Below are 16,725 nucleotides of genomic sequence, written 5' to 3'. Positions count from 1 at the left end.
CATTTTTGATAAGGTAATTGCTGGTGCAGCATTTTCTACTTTAATACCCTTTTTTCTACTCACACACACACACGTACACTCAATGGAATGAATGATTATATGGAATGCATTAAGAAATGATCCAAACCCCCCGTGCACAGCGTTTTTGCTGGTGTGTGGATCTTTCACTACCGAATTAATGTAGGATGGCCCTTAAGCACTACGGTAAAATATCACATACAAATGATTTTCTCCCTCACATACACGTCCGCTGTCCGCACACGTTGGCACATGGCACACGATCACTCGTTCGACAGCGGCTTGCCTTCCTCTCCACCGTGGTGGACGCCAGATTGCTGCTCCTCGTCCCGAGCTCGCTTCCGATTCATCCAGAGCCAGTTGCGCTGCCGGAAGTAGTCTTCGATGTCGTGCAGCGAGCGGCCCTTCGTTTCCGGCAGCAGAAGGAACAGCAGCAGCGAGGCAGCGAACGATGCGATGCCGAACATCAGGAACAGACCCTGCGTTTTGAGGGCCGCCTTCGCGTACGGGAACCCTTTCGCTACGCCAAACAGCAGCAGGTTGAAGATGGTGAAGAGATAGCCCGCTATCTGGCCGCGGATTTTGGCCGGCAGCAGCTCGCCGATCATTATGCCGGGCATGGTCATGAAGCCGGTATTCGCCCCAATGTAGATCAGTATCAGCGTTGCCGCGACGTACGTGTCGAGCGGGGTTTTCGGTTCGCCGGCGCGAACGTACATGAACGCAGCGATAGCGACACAGCTCAGCCCCGATCCGAGACCGCTCAGCGTCACCATTAGGCGGCGAGGCATCATCAGCAGCAGGAAGCAGTACAGGAAGGTGAAGGCAAGGCGCACGATCGCCGTCAGCACGGCCGCCTGGATGGAGTTGATGTCACTGCCGCCCATATCCGAGATGATGTCGACGGCGTAGAACACCACGAGATAGGTGCCGGAAAGGATCTGCAGCACGTGGAACGCGTTGATGATGATGAGCGGCTTAACGATGGCCAGCTCGCCGAGCGAGCGCCAAAAGTTTTGCGGACGTCGGTTGTGCTGCTGCTGCTCCTGCTCGAACCGCTCGGTCAGCTGGTGGAGTTCCTGCTTCGCCTGGACGGGGCAGCCGCGCAGCCAGGTCAGTGCTTTTGCGGCCCGGTCCGGTTGATTGTTGCGCGCCAGCCACACGGGCGACTCGGGCGCGAAGAACAGGGCAACGAAGGAGAGCAGCGGCAGGACGGTGCCACCCCAGGCTACCTCCCGCCAGTGGAACTGGCTGCCGAGCGCGTACACGAGCAGGATGCCGAGCGAGTACGACACAAACGGAGCACCGATGAGGAGGCCACGCAACCGCGGTTCGGCTATTTCTGCCAGCAGAATCTGTTTTGGAGGAGAGAAACGATAAGTTATTTTTGGAAAAAAAGAGCAATGGCTGATGCTGTTCTTACCTGTGCCGGCGCGGCTGTCAATCCTACGGAAATTCCTGCAACAACACGCCCGAGCAGCAGCAGAAAGTGGGAGGAAGCTGTGGCAAGCAGTACCCAACCACCGAATAGCGGTACAATCGCTAATAGAATAGCTGGCCGACGACCCCAGCGGTCCATGATCGGGCCGGAGGCGAACGAACCGATCGGAGTGGCCAGACTGTGGACACTTGCTGCAAAAAAGGAAGCAAAAATTGCATCAAAAGTACGGTTTTTGGGACAGTTAACGTAAAACATACCGATCCACGAGCCCATCTCGATGTCGATCGCAAGCGTTTCGTTGGAATCGTACAGCTGGGGCAGTAACACGGCCGAGTACCCGATTGGCATGCCACAGCCGGCAGCTAGCAGCAGCACGGCCGAGGTCAGAAGTAACTGTAAGTAGATAGGATCGTTTGAAGGACAAAGCATCATTTTTGGGGAATCTATTTTAATAACAAACGGTTTTGTCCTTGTGCGTGGTTCTAAATTTCAACACGGACATAAACATGTCCCCCAAAAAAAAACCCTAAAAAAACTAACATTATCTTGAGTTTGATTGTTTGTTCAAGGGAAGAAAGGCATGTCCGAAGCACGAAGCACTGCGGCCCATGATACCACGCTTTAATCGAAAACAATAAAGTGGTCCTTGACGTGCGCATCGATTCGGGAACTCGATTGCGGCAATTAAGCTTTGCTTGTGAAACAACGAACCAATGAGGCTGATTGGTTGTGCGCCACCCTGCAACCCAGCATCATCATCATCATCATCATCGCAATGGGTGACACTGTTACGCATTTGCATTAGAAGAAATTAACTGAACGGTTTGATGTTCGCGTGCACCTCCTATCAATTGCAGCGTAATGGTTGATGGTTTGCAACGATAACGAACAGCTGACGCTGCTGATGCACTACACACCGCATCATCAGCTGCAATCATCATCATCATCATCTGTTATGGCTACTTCCGAATTCAAACAAAGCATACATTGTAACTCTGATTCTGTTGAACGGCCTCAATTTGAAACGCGCAAAAAAGCGCATGCAGCAGCATAATGAACGGAAATGATAAGCCAATGTGCTGCATATGCTACGTGAGACTAATCGACTGCGCCAGCAAGAATTGTTTGTGTGCTGTAAGGTGTGATTTTTACATCTCCGAGAAAGTGTGTTTACACAGATGCAAAGTAAGCAAACAATCGGCACGCTATCTTTATGCCTCAGCATCAACAAAAAGTTATTGCTCTGTGTGATTGCTCTGGTGTAATTATTTGCATTAAGATACGGTCATGCAACTTGGCCGCTATTTACACTGCACCGCGCATTAAACGCTTCCGTGCAGTTCGGAAGCAACCGGGTTCCGGTTTTAAACGGCAAACAATACAAAGCCAAACCAAATCACCAAACAATCGATGTTGCGATTCGTTCGGCGGCACACCGTTTGCATGTAGTTCGACCAGGCTTTGAGATTTTTTGCAATTTACACACCTGATGAAATACGCCTTTCGTCGTGGACACGGATACAACCTCCGCCAACGTCGTTTGCTTCTGCTGCTTCGGGCTCCCTGCTTCGGGGTAGTAGCAGGGTTCGCTGAGCTGTCGCTTGTGCTCGACGTACTTTAGCGCTTCCTTTTCATCCACCGTTTCTTGCGTCGCCTTCGGGGACGGGACGATCAGCACGGGACCGGTTTGCAGCGATTCCAGTTCGGTGCCGGTGCGTATCATATTGTCCGGCAGGCATAGCTCCGTCTCTAGGCAGGTGCTGCCATCCACCCAACGGTCCTCTGGCGAATAGCTAATAGAGGAATTAGGATGAAAGAGGGAATTAGTATACATTTTTTTTGCTACAATCACGCTCTATCGATGACGGTTTATATTTGGTCGGCCAGGTGCGCTGATAAGATATCGATTGCTGACCTTCGGCGAGAGAAGCGGTAAACGACAAAACGGAGAGAGGAGCCACATGAGAAATTGTAGTTTTCAAGTGGCGTAAAACAGCTGTGTCACGGCCCGCTTAATGTGCGCGCCATGTAACCATAGCGAAACAGGTTCCAGGTCGGCCTACTTGACCTAATCGTTCTAAGCGGCTCTAGGTTGTGGAAGGTGAAGCAAAATTATTGCAGAATAAGCTCAAGGATCGCGGAGAGATGTCTCAAGCAAAACACTTTCTATCTCAATTTTCTGTACTTTCACCAATCTGGAATAAGATGCAAAAATATGTTTATAATATTTACCTTTGTGTTATTTTCATTGTAGAACGATTTGTGTGAATTCCAAGCTCAAAATCTCTGCAACATTAGTTTCACCCTTCCTCTCGTGTGTAGACGCGAAGGGATGGATGCTTTTCCCTACTCCAAGTTATACCATCGGCGCGGAAAGAGCGCCTAAAGCAACGCGTAACCACAGCACCGCGCGTGTGTCGCTCGGACGTGAACGAATGACTGAAAGTTTGCTCGCGCCAGCAGCATACTATACACCGCTCTACCACCGCCCGACCCAAGACGCGCACAGTAACAACATTCGCGAGCCTGATTGGTAATAAGCCGGAACAACAAAACGGTCGGGCGACGGCACGCGCTGCTAACAGCAAAGCCGGCAATCGATGACGCGAACCTTTCAAGAGAGTGAATCGCGCGATTTGTGGTCAAACGAAAGGCGATTTTTTCACTAAACCGGAGATGGAAAAACAACAATTACACCAAACACCTTTACATCGAACTAGATAAATGATGAGGGGGAATTAATGTTTACAATTTCACACTACCAAATATCACTCAAATTTCATGTTTTAGGAGTTGTATTACGATTGCATGCCAATTTGTCGCGGAAAAAGTTGAGTGAAAATATGCGGCAGAAATTTATCCAAACAAAACGAACTTATTTTTTGCACTGACACAATCGTAAATCGACTGGTTTGACAGCTTTATTGTTTACGTTCGGTTTTAGCAGCAGCAGTAAGGCAGCGCTCTGTTGGCTATTGAACGATACAAACGAGCAAGATTGTGCTCGATGTGTACTGAAACTTTTATTTTCCGATAAAAAATGAATGATGTACCTAATCGGAATGATTACCCAACCATCAAGCGTATGATTTGTCTTCGTTCAAAAATATTCATGTTAAAACATTTAAAATATATAATTGAAATAAGTTAACTGATAAGAAATATCTGTTGTCTTGCTCGATAGGTAACAGAGCGCCGCCTTAGCCACACGGAGACTGCCTGTACGCGCGCGGCACAAGTGTGATCGATTGCATACAATTAGGCGTCGTCGCCAGCATTTTCAAATTCTGACATTTTTTAAATTTCCGTTACATACACTGCTAAAAAGGATTTCTTTTTTTTTGCACACATGATTTATATTCTTTTATTTGTCGTCTTACATAAACCACAACACTTAAATATTTCCTTACTTAACAAACATAGCCCTGCCGTACAATGTACCCCCTATTCAGTCTTTGCTACTTCGCCCAGTCTCCATCAAGGCAAACTCCACGGCGCTGTGATGGTCCAGTTGGGATTGTGCGATATGCCATTGCACGACCACGACACAGGCACCATGTAGTCTACGATCGAGTCCCCTATGTCGGGACAGTTGCGTCGAGCGTAGTACTCCATGTTGTACAGACTCAGATGCAGTCCATTTCCGATCGACAACACCAACCAAAGCAGCACATTTCCCACATTCTTGCCCAACCGCTTCGTCACAAACATCAGCATCAAGCCCAGAAACTCGAACTGCACGAACATCACCGGGTAGAAGAACCGGAACGTAAACGCTAGGATGAGCTCGTGGAACACCGACGACACTGTGAACACAGTCACCGTTGCCAGCGGTCGGCAGTTACGGAACACGTGCTCCACACAATCCTTGTACACGTACGTGTACAGCCAATCGTGCACGACCACGTTCCAGGATCGGATATACCCGGCGAACGTGGACTCGTTCCACCAGTCGCGATAGAACATTCGATCGGCGAACCGCAACAGCTCGGCCGCTCCATTCATCCACGCGTGCAGCAGACTGTAGAACGCACACAGGAACGACAACGATCCTGGCATAATGCTACCGAACAGCGACAAAACGAAGCTGCCGGAGCTGATCTTGGCATGGCCAAACTTCTCGAACAGAGGCGCTAGGAATCGTTCCAGTATGAAGCTGATGTAGAACACTACACCGATCACCTCGAGAGCATGTCGAGCAACGACTCGCCAGCGGATCTGCTTCGTGCGCGGATACTCATCCCGGTAGACCAGCGTTGGTGCGAACAGGAAGTAGGCGTACTTCGAAAACGACGGCAGCCCTTGGTAAGTGTCCGGAGAGAGCGGCTTCGAGTCTGCGTGTTTCTTGCCGGAGACGAGCGCTCTCGGAACATTGCTGCGAATAAAGGCGTGCGCTTTCATGAGGAAGCGAGTCATTTCCATGAGATAGGCCACAGAGCTGGCTGGCGGTAGGTCAAACCAAAGGAGAGCTTTAATGGCTGCAGCAATAAATCCACACTGGTATGACACGAACAGAACCACTGCAGACCAGTCCCACAGCTTCTTCATGGGAGATCCTACAAACGAAAGAAGGGTACGTTAGAGCACATTATGTTGAGAAGGAGTTATGACTTCACTCACCTGCTGTAAAGTTCTTCCGGAGCAAGGCCCACATTCGGAAGCATGGATAAAGCAAGAAGGTGGACGTTTGCATACAACACCACAGCATCAGGGCGATGTGAAACTTGCCGAAGCCGGCTATGATTGGCCGAAAGCCCAGATTGATGCTGCCCGTGTCCACGAAATCGTGCACCACGGTGTTGAGGAAAAGGATGATCAATATCACGATGAAGATGTGATAAATCGTCTTGATGTGTTTCACTTCAAACAGATCCGTAAGCAGCGAGTTCCGTGGCATAAACACCTTGTCCGGTAGCTTCCCATCCGTCTTGGCGCTCTTTCGATGTCCATCGTGGTTGGTGGATTTCTCGTTGAACAGCTGTTTGAGCTCGTAGTTCTTGAGATTAAACTGCTTCACCTCGGTAAACAGGTCGTCCACCGCAATGTCCATCTTCATCTCCACCTCTTTCCCCAACCGATTGACAATATCCTGAAAAGCGACAACCAGGAAGGTGTTGTAACTGCAACGCAAACAGATATTGAACATTACTACGCTGTCTCACTTACGTGCATTTTTTGTTTCATTTGCTCTACGGCCATATCTTTCACCATCTCCTCGCGGTATTCCCGTTGCGCTGGAAGAAAGAAAGAGAGAGAAGCACACATGTACATAGAATTCTCACTACGAAAATCCAATAGGAATTCTAACACACTTGCATAACAAGTGGACAATCACACACAGGCGCTCCAAGAAACCATACAAAAGCCCTCTTTTTACGTTCTAACCAGCAAACGAAACATGTGGCACCCCACGCCTACCTCGATTGTTGATGGCATTCTGTACGGTCGATCCGGATGAGCCATCATTGCTCCCGGAGCCAGAACTTTCACTTCCACTGCCAGCATCACTCATTGTTCCTGCTTCTCTTTTCTCCCTCTTTTCGTAACACAAAGAGCATAAAACACAACACACAACAAGGATGGCCACAGCGCAGCTCAGGCCTCGAGTCTCGTCTCTACGACGTCCAATCAACAACTGAATCTGTGAAGCCTTCCGCCACTAGACGAAGCAGGCCGCGTTCTTGTATGAAGGCTGATAGGGAGTAATCGGTTCACATGCGGTACCACCGGCAGCCGGTCGATTGTGTTGGTGTTAGAGGAAGCGGACGGTTGTCGGACGGAGGCACTCGTTAAGGGCGCCGAGTGCAGCTGTACTTAAGCCATCAGTACGGTGGACGACGCACGCGCAATTGCTTGTACCGGTGGATGGGAAGTGCCCTTATGTCTCCAGGAGGTGGATTAGTCATGAAAAAACACATTAAAACGGATGACTTAACACGTGTTTTCTTAAGGAACATAAAAGAAGAACGTTATGTTCTGTGGTAAATCAATCTGTGATGGATTACTGAGCAGTTGAAACGAAAGATAACATAAGTGTCCCATTTCGTTATTGAATTATGATGAAACCAAACGAACTAAGCATCAAACATATCTTGAATAGCATGTGCAAAGTCCAACACAAATAAGGAGAGATTTTTCAAACATTCATTGTTTATGTTGCCAGTGACCCATAAAAAAACATCAACCATAGATAGAGATAAGGACAGAACGGTAAGAGCGTTAACGCAGACAGCCTCAAATGAGTTCCTCGTCTTCCAATCTCTTCCAGGGATGATTTGAACTGACATCTGTGTTAATTAGCGTACAAGATTCTATCAGCCTTTGCAACAATATGGCTTTTGTTATGGATCATAGGACTTCAAGAAAAATTGAATTACTTTTTTAACTAAAGGATTGACCCACAAATGCGATGCATAATCTATGGTATGCTTCTACTGGGGATGTTATGAATGATTTATCAAGTAAAATCAAACAAATACAACACCGTTTACTAGCTACACAAGGTCACATGCACTTGTTTACCAGCGTAATATTGATTACTATATCGCTAGAAGACTACAACCACTTGTAATCTATTTACAACGAACGGAGACGTGTGCCAAAGTCCACTCTAGATATCCGTGACGTGAAGTAGTGATGCAATTATATTGTGTTATCTGGAGATATTCTCCGTCAGTTTTTCGATGACTAATCCACCTCCTGGAGACATAAGGGCACTTCCCGTCCACCGGTACAAGCAATCGCGCATGCGTCGTCCACCATACCGCTGGCTTAAGTACAGCTGCACTCGGCGCCCTTAACGAGTGCCTCCGTCCGACAACCGTCCGCTTCCTCTAACACCAACACAATCGACCGGCTGCCGGTGGTGAACGCATGTGAACCGATTACTCCCTATCAGCCTTCATACAAGAACACGGCCTGCTTCGTCTAGTGGCGGAAGGCTTCACAGATTCAGTTGTTGATTGGACGTCGTAGCGACGAGACTCGAGGCCTGAGCTGCACTGTGGCCATCCTTGTTGTGTGTTGTGTTTTATATTCTTTGTGTTACGAAAAGAGGGAGAAAAGAGAAGCAGGAACAATGAGTGATGCTGGCAGTGGAAGTGAAAGTTCTGGCTCCGGGAGCAATGATGGCTCATCCGGATCGACCGTACAGAATGCCATCAACAATCGAGGTAGGCGTGGGATGCCACATGTTTCGTTTGCTGGTTAGAACGTAAAAAGAGGGCTTTTGTATGGTTTCTTGGAGCGCCTGTGTGTGATTGTCCACTTGTTATGCAAGTGTGTTAGAATTGCTATTGGATTTTCGTAGTGAGAATTTTATGTACATGTGTGCTTCTCTCCCTTTCTTTCTTCCAGCGCAACGGGAATACCGCGAGGAGATGGTGAAAGATATGGCCGTAGAGCAAATGAAACAGAAAATGCACGTAAGTGAGACACCGGGGTAATGTGCAATATCTGTTTGTGTTACAGTTACCACACCTTCCTGGTTGTCGCTTTTCAGGATATTGTCAATCGGTTGGGGAAAGAGGTGGAGAGGAAGATGGACATTGCGGTGGACGACCTGTTCACCGAGGTGAAGCAGTTTAATCTCAAGAACTACGAGCTCAAACAGCTGTTCAACGAGAAATCCACCAGCCACGAGGGACATCGAAAGAGCGCCAAGACGGATGGAAAGCTACCGGACAAGGTGTTTATGCCACGGAACTCGCTGCTTACGGATCTGTTTGAAGTGAAACACATCAAGACGATTTATCACATCTTCATCGTGATATTGATCATCCTTTTCCTCAACACCGTGGTGCACGATTTCGTGGACACGGGCAGCATCAATCTGGGCTTTCGACCGATCATCGCCGGCTTCGGCAAGTTTCACATCGCCCTGATGCTATGGTGTTGTATGCAAACGTCCACCTTCTTGCTTTATCCATGCTTCCGAATGTGGGCCTTGTTCCGGAAGAACTTTACAGCAGGTGAGTGAAGTCATAATTCCTTCTTTCAATAATGTGCTCTAACGCACCCTTCTTTCGTTTGTAGGATCTCCAATGAAGAAGCTGTGGGACTGGTCTGCAGTAGTTCTGTTCGTGTCATACCAGTGTGGATTTATTGCTGCAGCCATTAAAGCTCTCCTTTGGTTTGACCTTCCACCAGCCAGCTCTGTGGCCTATCTCATGGAAATGACTCGTTTCCTCATGAAAGCGCATGCCTTTATTCGCAGCAATGTTCCGAGAGCGCTCGTTTCCGGCAAGAAACACGCAGACTCGAAGCCGACCTCTCCGGACACTTACCAAGGGCTGCCGTCGTTTTCGAAGTACGCCTACTTCCTGTTCGCTCCCACGCTGGTCTACCGGGATGAGTATCCGCGCACGAAGCAGATCCGCTGGCGAGTCGTTGCTCGACATGCTCTCGAGGTGATCGGTGTAGTGTTCTACATCAGCTTCATTCTGGAACGGTTCCTGGCGCCTCTGTTCGAGAAGTTTGGCCATGCCAAGATCAGCTCCGGCAGCTTCGTCCTATCGCTGTTCGGTAGCATTATGCCGGGGTCGTTGTCGTTCCTGTGTGCGTTCTACAGTCTGCTGCACGCGTGGATGAATGGAGCGGCCGAGCTGTTGCGGTTCGCCGATCGAATGTTCTATCGCGACTGGTGGAACGAGTCCACGTTCGCCGGGTATATCCGATCCTGGAACGTGGTCGTGCACGATTGGCTGTACACGTACGTGTACAAGGATTGTGTGGAGCACGTGTTTCGTAACTGCCGACCGTTGGCAACGGTGACTGTGTTCACAGTGTCGTCGGTGTTCCACGAGCTCATCCTGGCGTTTACGTTCCGGTTCTTCTACCCGGTAATGTTCGTGCAGTTCGAGTTTCTGGGGTTGATGCTGATGTTTGTGACGAAGCGGTTGGGCAAGAATGTGGGAAATGTGCTGCTTTGGTTGGTGTTGTCTATCGGAAATGGACTGCATCTGAGTCTGTACAACATGGAGTACTACGCTCGACGCAACTGTCCCGACATAGGGGACTCGATCGTAGACTACATGGTGCCTGTGTCGTGGTCGTGCAATGGTATATCCCACAATCCCAATTGGACCATCACAGCGCCGTGGAGTTTGCCTTGATGGAGACTGTGCGAAGTAGCAAAGACTGAATAGGGGGTAAATGGTATCGCAGGGCTTTGTTTGTTGTATAAGGAAATGTTTAAATGTTATGGGTTGTGTAAGAAAACAAATAAAAGAATAGAAATTATGTGTGCAAAAAGTCCTTTGTATCAGTGTATGTAACGGAATTTTAAAAAAATGTGCAGTTATTTTGAAAAGGCTGGCAAACAAGACGGCGCCTAATTGTATGCAATCGTTCACGCATGTGCGGCTAAGCGTGGAAACAGCCGCCGCACGGTATATGGCGGCTAAAAAAGAACGTAAACAATAAAGCTGTCAAACAAGGTGGACGCAGCTCCAGTTCGTAGCCTAAACTAATTTGCAGATAGAATTTTACTAAAAATGTGCTTTGCTTTCGTAAACGGCGTAATTACTCGCTAATATGTTTAAGGATACATGTTACGTTCGTTCCGTAGTGTCCGCTTGTAGAGAAAGAAAGGATGACAAAAAAGAAACCCTCACCGTGAGTATCTTCCCCGTGTTGCCTCCTGCACAAATGCCTATGTTTGTTTTGATGTGATTTTCCCGTTCCGGTGTTGTGTTAACAACATCTTCTAGACAAAATCGCATCTGGGAAAAGGAGCGCCGCGAGCGTCTGAACAAAACATTCGATGATCTTCAGCGACTGCTGCCCGAACATGAGCCAGCCTCAACGCTCAGCAAGGTGGAAATCCTGCAGCGGGCAATTGAGCACATTAATAAACTACAAAAAAAGATTAAGACGCTGGTGGAAGAGTGCCACGATCCGCTGAAAGGTATGGGCGTTTGACCGTCGTAAAGCGACTGAAATGATAACACAACAATCCTATAACATTGCAGACCACGTAAAGGAGCAAGAGGTACGCTTGAAGCGGCTGCTAGTGCGGAACGAAGAACTCGCGGAACTGCTGCGGAAAGCGAAGATAACCGTTCCACCATGCAAGTATACGATAGCGGCAGACGACAGCCAGCAACAGAGCGAGGAGAAGGAGAATGGAAACGGGCATAAAAAGACGGTGCAGCGGCAACGCCGGGCCGGTGCAGCCGCCAAGAAACAACGAACTGTGATAGAGAACCAGCCACCGGCGAGTGTAGCGAGCACGGAGGCGGTAGGTTTAAGTATTGTTAAAAGTATTCCCCCACCAACCAGTGGGACGGAGAGCAGCGGGATCAGCTGCAGTAGTGCCAGCAGCAACACCATGCCAGCCCCATGTCCACCCACATTGCGGAACATCAATGGCATCCCGCCCAGTAATGGTGGTAAGTCAAAACATGTGTGAATTATGAAAGATTGTTACTAAAAGGGATAAAAAATTTTTAGTGAACGTTACACCCGCTCTACTACCAACGCCCATAATGACGACGAGCGTAATAATATCCAACAATGGCAATCTCGTCCAGGTACCGATCGTTGCCCCACCCTCATCGCTGCTGATCGTCGGCAATGAGGACATTCGATCGAAAATCAACTTGAAAAATCGCGCCCAAGACGGAAATCCATCCCGGTACCGGGGCAAACGGGGGAAATTCACGATCAAATCGATCGACCTCATACCGGGCAGAATAGTGAACGGAAAGATACCGATTCCACCGCTGCGAAGGAGCACCAACGACAGCTTGAAATCGTCAAAAGCGGCACCGAGATTGAAACGGAAACGAATGCTCGAGAAGGGTGGTAAAAGGTTGCGCAAATCAAGCACCTCTACAGGGTCTACAAAGCAAGACAAAGCGCACAGCGACAGTTCCAAGGCAAAACGTGCCCGACTCCAAGGGCAAGGGAAGTGTCAGAATGGGGAAACTGCCACCAAAGAGGATGGTGCAGCCCAACAGAAACAGCATGAAAATGTGCTTGAAACGTCAGCCCAACAGCCCAACCAGTGTGTGGTCGTTCCAGCGGCAATGAAAATCCTTCCAAAGGAGCAGGATCATACAAAAGTGCATCCAAACGAAACTGAACCGACGCAAGATACGCATCTCGATATTAGTTTAAACCAAGCGGACCTATCGGAAGACATCTTTGCAAACCTGCACGTTGGTCCGGACGGTTCGAATGTGCATGGAGGCAACGATGATGGTACGCTCTCACCAACGGCAGCGTATCTGATGAACTTCCCGCTCGTGGCTGGCGGTGGCAAAGCGGCCGGAAATCATGCAGACACTGGCGAGGCGGACGAATGCCACGATGCCACCGGGCCGATGGATCATCAGCAATCAGGATCAGCAAACAAAGCGAACAACGTGGCAAATGAACAAACGGGCAGCTTGTTGTTGGACAATTTTTCGTCCTTTTTCAACTATGGCCATATCGACACGACGCTGGGCACGACGGCACCGACCGTGGGTGGTCTGCCGGATATTACTACATTGCATTCAATTCCTACGCTGACTGGTGGGCATGCGGGCACACATGCAGCGACCACGATTGGTACGGGCAGCTCGAGGGAAAACACTTTCACCAACTATCCGACCATCTATCAGTCGATTGATAATATGCTTGATTGTCGGCCCGTGGCGCCAAATCGGTCAGCGATTGGCGCGTCCGCAAATAGAACGCTTCCAACGGAAACCGACTTCAACGGCAGTGGGACGTTCACGTTCACGCTAACGTCCAACACGTGCACCGCACCCACGACGGTCCAAGCGTCCATCGGTTCAGGGCACTTTTACGGTCCTTCGTGCGGTACTCTGAACCCAGTGAAGCCGGTAGACGATTTTAGCTCGCCGATGAAACCATCGATTGAGTTTACCTTTTCGCTAACAAGCACAACGGCCTCGCAGCCGAAAACGGTACAGAGCCAGTACACGAACAGCACGATTCTGGCGACCACAATGACCACACCGTCCTACGATACGTACGGCTATTTCCACAAAACTGTCGCCAAACCGAGCAACTACTGTGCGTCGTTCAATGTGCTCGATCCGCTACTGTCCACTGAGAAGCCGGCGACCAGCTTTACCTTTAGTCTGACATCCTCCACCAAGACGGAACCATCGTACACGCAGTCGACGATAGTGACGGGTCCAACGAATACCACCCAAACGTACGGAACGCCTCCGAAGCTGTCCACTAAACCACAACAACAACAGCAGGAGCAGCAGCAGCAGCAGCAGCAGCAGCAGACGGCAGCGGTGGATATCTTTCCAGCGAAACAAGAAGCTGTTGTTAAGCCCGAAAAGCCACGAACAGCGCCGAAAACTCACATGGAAACTAGCACTGCTCGGACTGACCCTTCAAACGGTCTGCAACAACAGCAACAGCAGCAGCAGCAGCAGCAACAGTTACAGTCTCAGCAGCAAACACAATCGAAATACGACGTTTCCTGGATGGCGACCGGTGTCCACCAAGGTCAATCCACCAACGCATCGTCCCAAAACAGTCAGCAACAGACGCAGCAGCAACCGCACTATGAGACCATTCCCTCGCAAATCATCCCACCGATTGAGTTCCCGCCGGCCGGTGGCTATACCACCACGAACAACTACAAGTCGGACATCTTTTTCGCTCATCCACCGGGCGAGGAGCACAACCTAACCTGGTCCTCGCCGAGCAAGCTGTCGAACATCCTGAACGACAGCTCCTCGCCCTACTTCCCCCCGGTAACGCTACCGAGTTTAAATGGCGATCTGGCGCTCAACACTTCCGGGGGTGGCAATATACTCGGCGGTTCGGCGGCGTGCACTGGCAACAAGATGAATACGGCTTCCAGCTGCAAGGTCGCCAAGAAAGCGTACCCGCAGAGCAGCAGCAGTGCCATTGGAGCGGGACAGGCGGGTGAAAGCTCCACCGGCGGTAGCTTCCTTTCCGTGAGTCAGCTCGTAAATGAACCGTCCAAGTCATACTCTGCTAATGGTCCTTCGATGAGTAATGGTGCTGTGTGTCAGAAAACGACCAATAACAACTATTCAGCTGAAGCATTGATTGGCCATTCGTACACCCATTCGTCTACGGTTGGGCTTGAAGGTGGCCGGAAGGATAAGCTGTTTGAGTACGGAGCAAGCACGCTGGATAGTGGTTCAGCGCCGTTAACGTTTAATTTCGACACGTACGCAACAAACGGCGCCGGAGTGGATTACAACAAGGGCTACAACTTTGGCAATCAGCAAAACGGTTACATGGCATCTTCGTACGGAGATTCGGCCTACAGTACAGGGTCGAGCAGCTGTGGCGCATCGAATGCACCGGCGGCGATACCTTACTACGGCAAGACATCTGCTTCACAGGGATACTACAATCAAACAAACCTGGAAGGCACGCTGATGGAACTCGGGTCCACGTCTTCGACGGTTACGAACTATCCTAACCCAACCCATGGGCAACCTACCGCCTCAGCTAGCACGATGGGACAGGAATACACAACACCGTACTATCTGCCATCTTTTGGAGAGAAAAAGCAACCCTCTTCTACGACTCAACCGAGTGGATCAACCGAGCAGACGAGTGCAAAGAGTAAAAAGAACCATAAAGCTGCTACAGTTGCTGCTGCGGTGGAATATGTGTTTAATACGACGATAGCTTCTACGATTGCCACCACCATTATGAGCTCATCGAGCTACAACTATAATGCGAGTGCTAATGCGACGATCACATCCTCAGGATCTATGGGTCATAGTGTCCCGCAAACTGATCCTTCCTCCTACCCGAACTACCATCATCACCATCATCATCACTCGTCTCGCCATCATAACTACCACCATCTTCAGCCAACGCAACCGTCTGGCATTGTTGCATCGGACACATCCAGCTCGGCCACTCGCAAGACTTCATCTGCAGCCACCGCAACCACCACCACCACCACCACCACGTCATCGTACAACTACAACGGCCAATATCTTTCGACGAAAGCTCCCCAGCAGACTCATTTCGATGCGTCCCATCAGCCATCTTACTCGCATTCACATCACCTGAACATGCCACCGTGCATCAACCCCACACCGGGTGTTGGCTATGGAAGTGGTCAGTCAGCCACCAGTCAGCCTGCTTACGGGCAATCTGCTTCCCACGAGGGACAGCAGCATCACTACCGCCATCAGCCATCACAGGTAGTCGTCCATCATCATCACCACCATCAACAACAGCAGGAGCAACAGCATCAACAGCAGCAGTCTGTAACGAGTTCCAGTTCCTCCATACCGAACAGCAGCAGCAGCAGCAGCACCACCACCATAACCAACTTTAACCTGAGCACAATCTGTCCGGAAATTAACGAAAAAACGGCCCGCTCGAGGGAAGGCCCGCTCCGGTCGGGTGTGGTGGAACCCGGTGCGCTACGAGCGCCATCGTCCGTGGCGTCGATTGTACCGCACTGGTGATCGCCGGTTCCTCTGTGTAAACCTGTTGAGTGAGAAGCAACCAATCGTGTGCAATCGGTAGTATGGGGGGAGGGCGGTTTGTGGTTTATTAGCTATGAATATTATGTTACAAAAAATGAAGAAATGTTCACATTAAGCAGGATAATAATACAATAAACAAAAAGCATGTGTGTATTGCTTTAACGTAAAATAAGCCAACGCGAGCCAAATGCTAAACGGCCCCAAAAACGCCCGAAACCCGGAAACAAACGCAAAGAGCAAAACTCCAAACCATCTGTTGTTCGCTGCCGTCCGCACACGGTTAACGTTAACCGTTAATTATCGCGCCCGTTGCCAAACAATGCGCCGTGCGCGCAGAAAATGCACCACGCGGTATTTGTGTTTGCTTTCTTCCTGCTCGACGCAGCAAGGACAAGGACAAACAAAGGGCCTGCCTGCTTTCGGCCCCCACCCCTCGTTCGATTGACGGTCGATCCTTGAGTGTTACGGTCGATCGGGTTGCAGCGTGCGATGATGGATTGGCAACAACGGCCTCGTCCACGGGGACAGAATAATGGTGTAACAGCTCCCTTTTCCCCATCGAAAGAGAGAGAGAGAGAGAGAGAGAGATTGAGAGAGGCTAGATATCCTGTTATTTCGTAACGTATTTGAATAGTCACCCTCTCTCGCAATGTCTGGGAGTCCGTAACGCAACGCCGGCAAGGACCCAAAACACGTTTGACAAACGTCCGACTGCAATGCCGAATGTGGAAGGGCGGTTTGAATTATCACACTCCAGAACTAAAAGAGGGAAGGAACGTAAAAAGGGGAGGGGAAACTCCGCAA

The 16,725-nt window shown here is 49.7% G+C and overlaps 4 protein-coding genes across 5 annotated transcripts; 2 read left to right on the top strand and 2 right to left on the bottom strand.

Moving 5' to 3' along the window:
- Window positions 1-2: 2 nt before the first annotated feature.
- On the bottom strand, window positions 3-4,369 carry LOC1280473 (facilitated trehalose transporter Tret1-2 homolog). Its single transcript, XM_320319.5, has 5 exons — window positions 3,692-4,369; window positions 2,946-3,252; window positions 1,717-1,852; window positions 1,442-1,650; window positions 3-1,373 (listed from the first exon to the last, which is right to left on the bottom strand). The coding sequence occupies exons 1-5, from the start codon at window positions 3,706-3,708 to the stop codon at window positions 282-284; spliced, it is 1,761 nt and encodes a 586-aa protein (XP_320319.5). The 5' UTR covers window positions 3,709-4,369; the 3' UTR covers window positions 3-281.
- Window positions 4,370-4,789: 420 nt separating this feature from the next.
- On the bottom strand, window positions 4,790-7,296 carry LOC1280474 (sterol O-acyltransferase 1). Its single transcript, XM_061663129.1, has 4 exons — window positions 6,878-7,296; window positions 6,626-6,693; window positions 6,080-6,548; window positions 4,790-6,015 (listed from the first exon to the last, which is right to left on the bottom strand). The coding sequence occupies exons 1-4, from the start codon at window positions 6,969-6,971 to the stop codon at window positions 4,937-4,939; spliced, it is 1,710 nt and encodes a 569-aa protein (XP_061519113.1). The 5' UTR covers window positions 6,972-7,296; the 3' UTR covers window positions 4,790-4,936.
- A 1,012-nt stretch (window positions 7,297-8,308) lies between these two features.
- Window positions 8,309-10,711, top strand: LOC1280475 (sterol O-acyltransferase 1). Of its 2 annotated transcripts, XM_061663127.1 has the most exons (4): window positions 8,309-8,631; window positions 8,816-8,883; window positions 8,961-9,429; window positions 9,494-10,711. In XM_061663127.1, exons 1-4 carry the CDS (start codon window positions 8,538-8,540, stop codon window positions 10,570-10,572), a joined length of 1,710 nt encoding a protein of 569 aa, XP_061519111.1. In that variant the 5' UTR covers window positions 8,309-8,537; the 3' UTR covers window positions 10,573-10,711. The 2 variants fall into 2 exon arrangements, with proteins under 2 accessions (XP_061519111.1, XP_061519112.1); XM_061663128.1 differs by lacking the exon at window positions 8,816-8,883 and having other exon boundaries at window positions 8,546-8,631.
- A 162-nt stretch (window positions 10,712-10,873) lies between these two features.
- Window positions 10,874-16,093, top strand: LOC1280476 (mucin-2). The gene is made up of 4 exons (XM_320322.5): window positions 10,874-11,074; window positions 11,170-11,366; window positions 11,431-11,850; window positions 11,912-16,093. Exons 1-4 carry the CDS (start codon window positions 11,052-11,054, stop codon window positions 15,898-15,900), a joined length of 4,629 nt encoding a protein of 1,542 aa, XP_320322.3. The 5' UTR covers window positions 10,874-11,051; the 3' UTR covers window positions 15,901-16,093.
- The last annotated feature ends 632 nt before the right edge of the window (window positions 16,094-16,725 follow it).

The sequence above is a fragment of the Anopheles gambiae genome, chromosome 3, assembly GCF_943734735.2.
Source record: "Anopheles gambiae chromosome 3, idAnoGambNW_F1_1, whole genome shotgun sequence".
Classification (NCBI taxonomy): Eukaryota; Metazoa; Arthropoda; class Insecta; order Diptera; family Culicidae; genus Anopheles; species Anopheles gambiae.
The sequence above is the reverse complement of the archived record's forward strand: the minus strand, read 5'-3'. Positions and strand labels throughout refer to the sequence as shown.

Coding starts and splice junctions, on each gene's coding strand:
- LOC1280473 (XM_320319.5), bottom strand. Junction 1,651..1,716: donor CGAGATGGGCTCGTGGATCG/GTATGTTTTACG, acceptor CCTTTTTTGCAG/CAAGTGTCCACAGTCTGGCC. Junction 1,374..1,441: donor TGACAGCCGCGCCGGCACAG/GTAAGAACAGCA, acceptor CCTCCAAAACAG/ATTCTGCTGGCAGAAATAGC.
- LOC1280474 (XM_061663129.1), bottom strand. CDS start 6,971: ATGAGTGATGCTGGCAGTGGAAGTGAAAGTTCTGGCTCCGGGAGCAAT. Junction 6,694..6,877: donor GAATGCCATCAACAATCGAG/GTAGGCGTGGGG, acceptor TCTTTCTTCCAG/CGCAACGGGAATACCGCGAG. Junction 6,549..6,625: donor AAATGAAACAAAAAATGCAC/GTAAGTGAGACA, acceptor GTCGCTTTTCAG/GATATTGTCAATCGGTTGGG.
- LOC1280475 (XM_061663127.1), top strand. CDS start 8,538: ATGAGTGATGCTGGCAGTGGAAGTGAAAGTTCTGGCTCCGGGAGCAAT. Junction 8,884..8,960: donor AAATGAAACAGAAAATGCAC/GTAAGTGAGACA, acceptor GTCGCTTTTCAG/GATATTGTCAATCGGTTGGG. Junction 9,430..9,493: donor CCGGAAGAACTTTACAGCAG/GTGAGTGAAGTC, acceptor TTTCGTTTGTAG/GATCTCCAATGAAGAAGCTG.
- LOC1280476 (XM_320322.5), top strand. CDS start 11,052: ATGACAAAAAAGAAACCCTCACC. Junction 11,075..11,169: donor ACAAAAAAGAAACCCTCACC/GTGAGTATCTTC, acceptor AACATCTTCTAG/ACAAAATCGCATCTGGGAAA. Junction 11,367..11,430: donor GTGCCACGATCCGCTGAAAG/GTATGGGCGTTT, acceptor ATAACATTGCAG/ACCACGTAAAGGAGCAAGAG.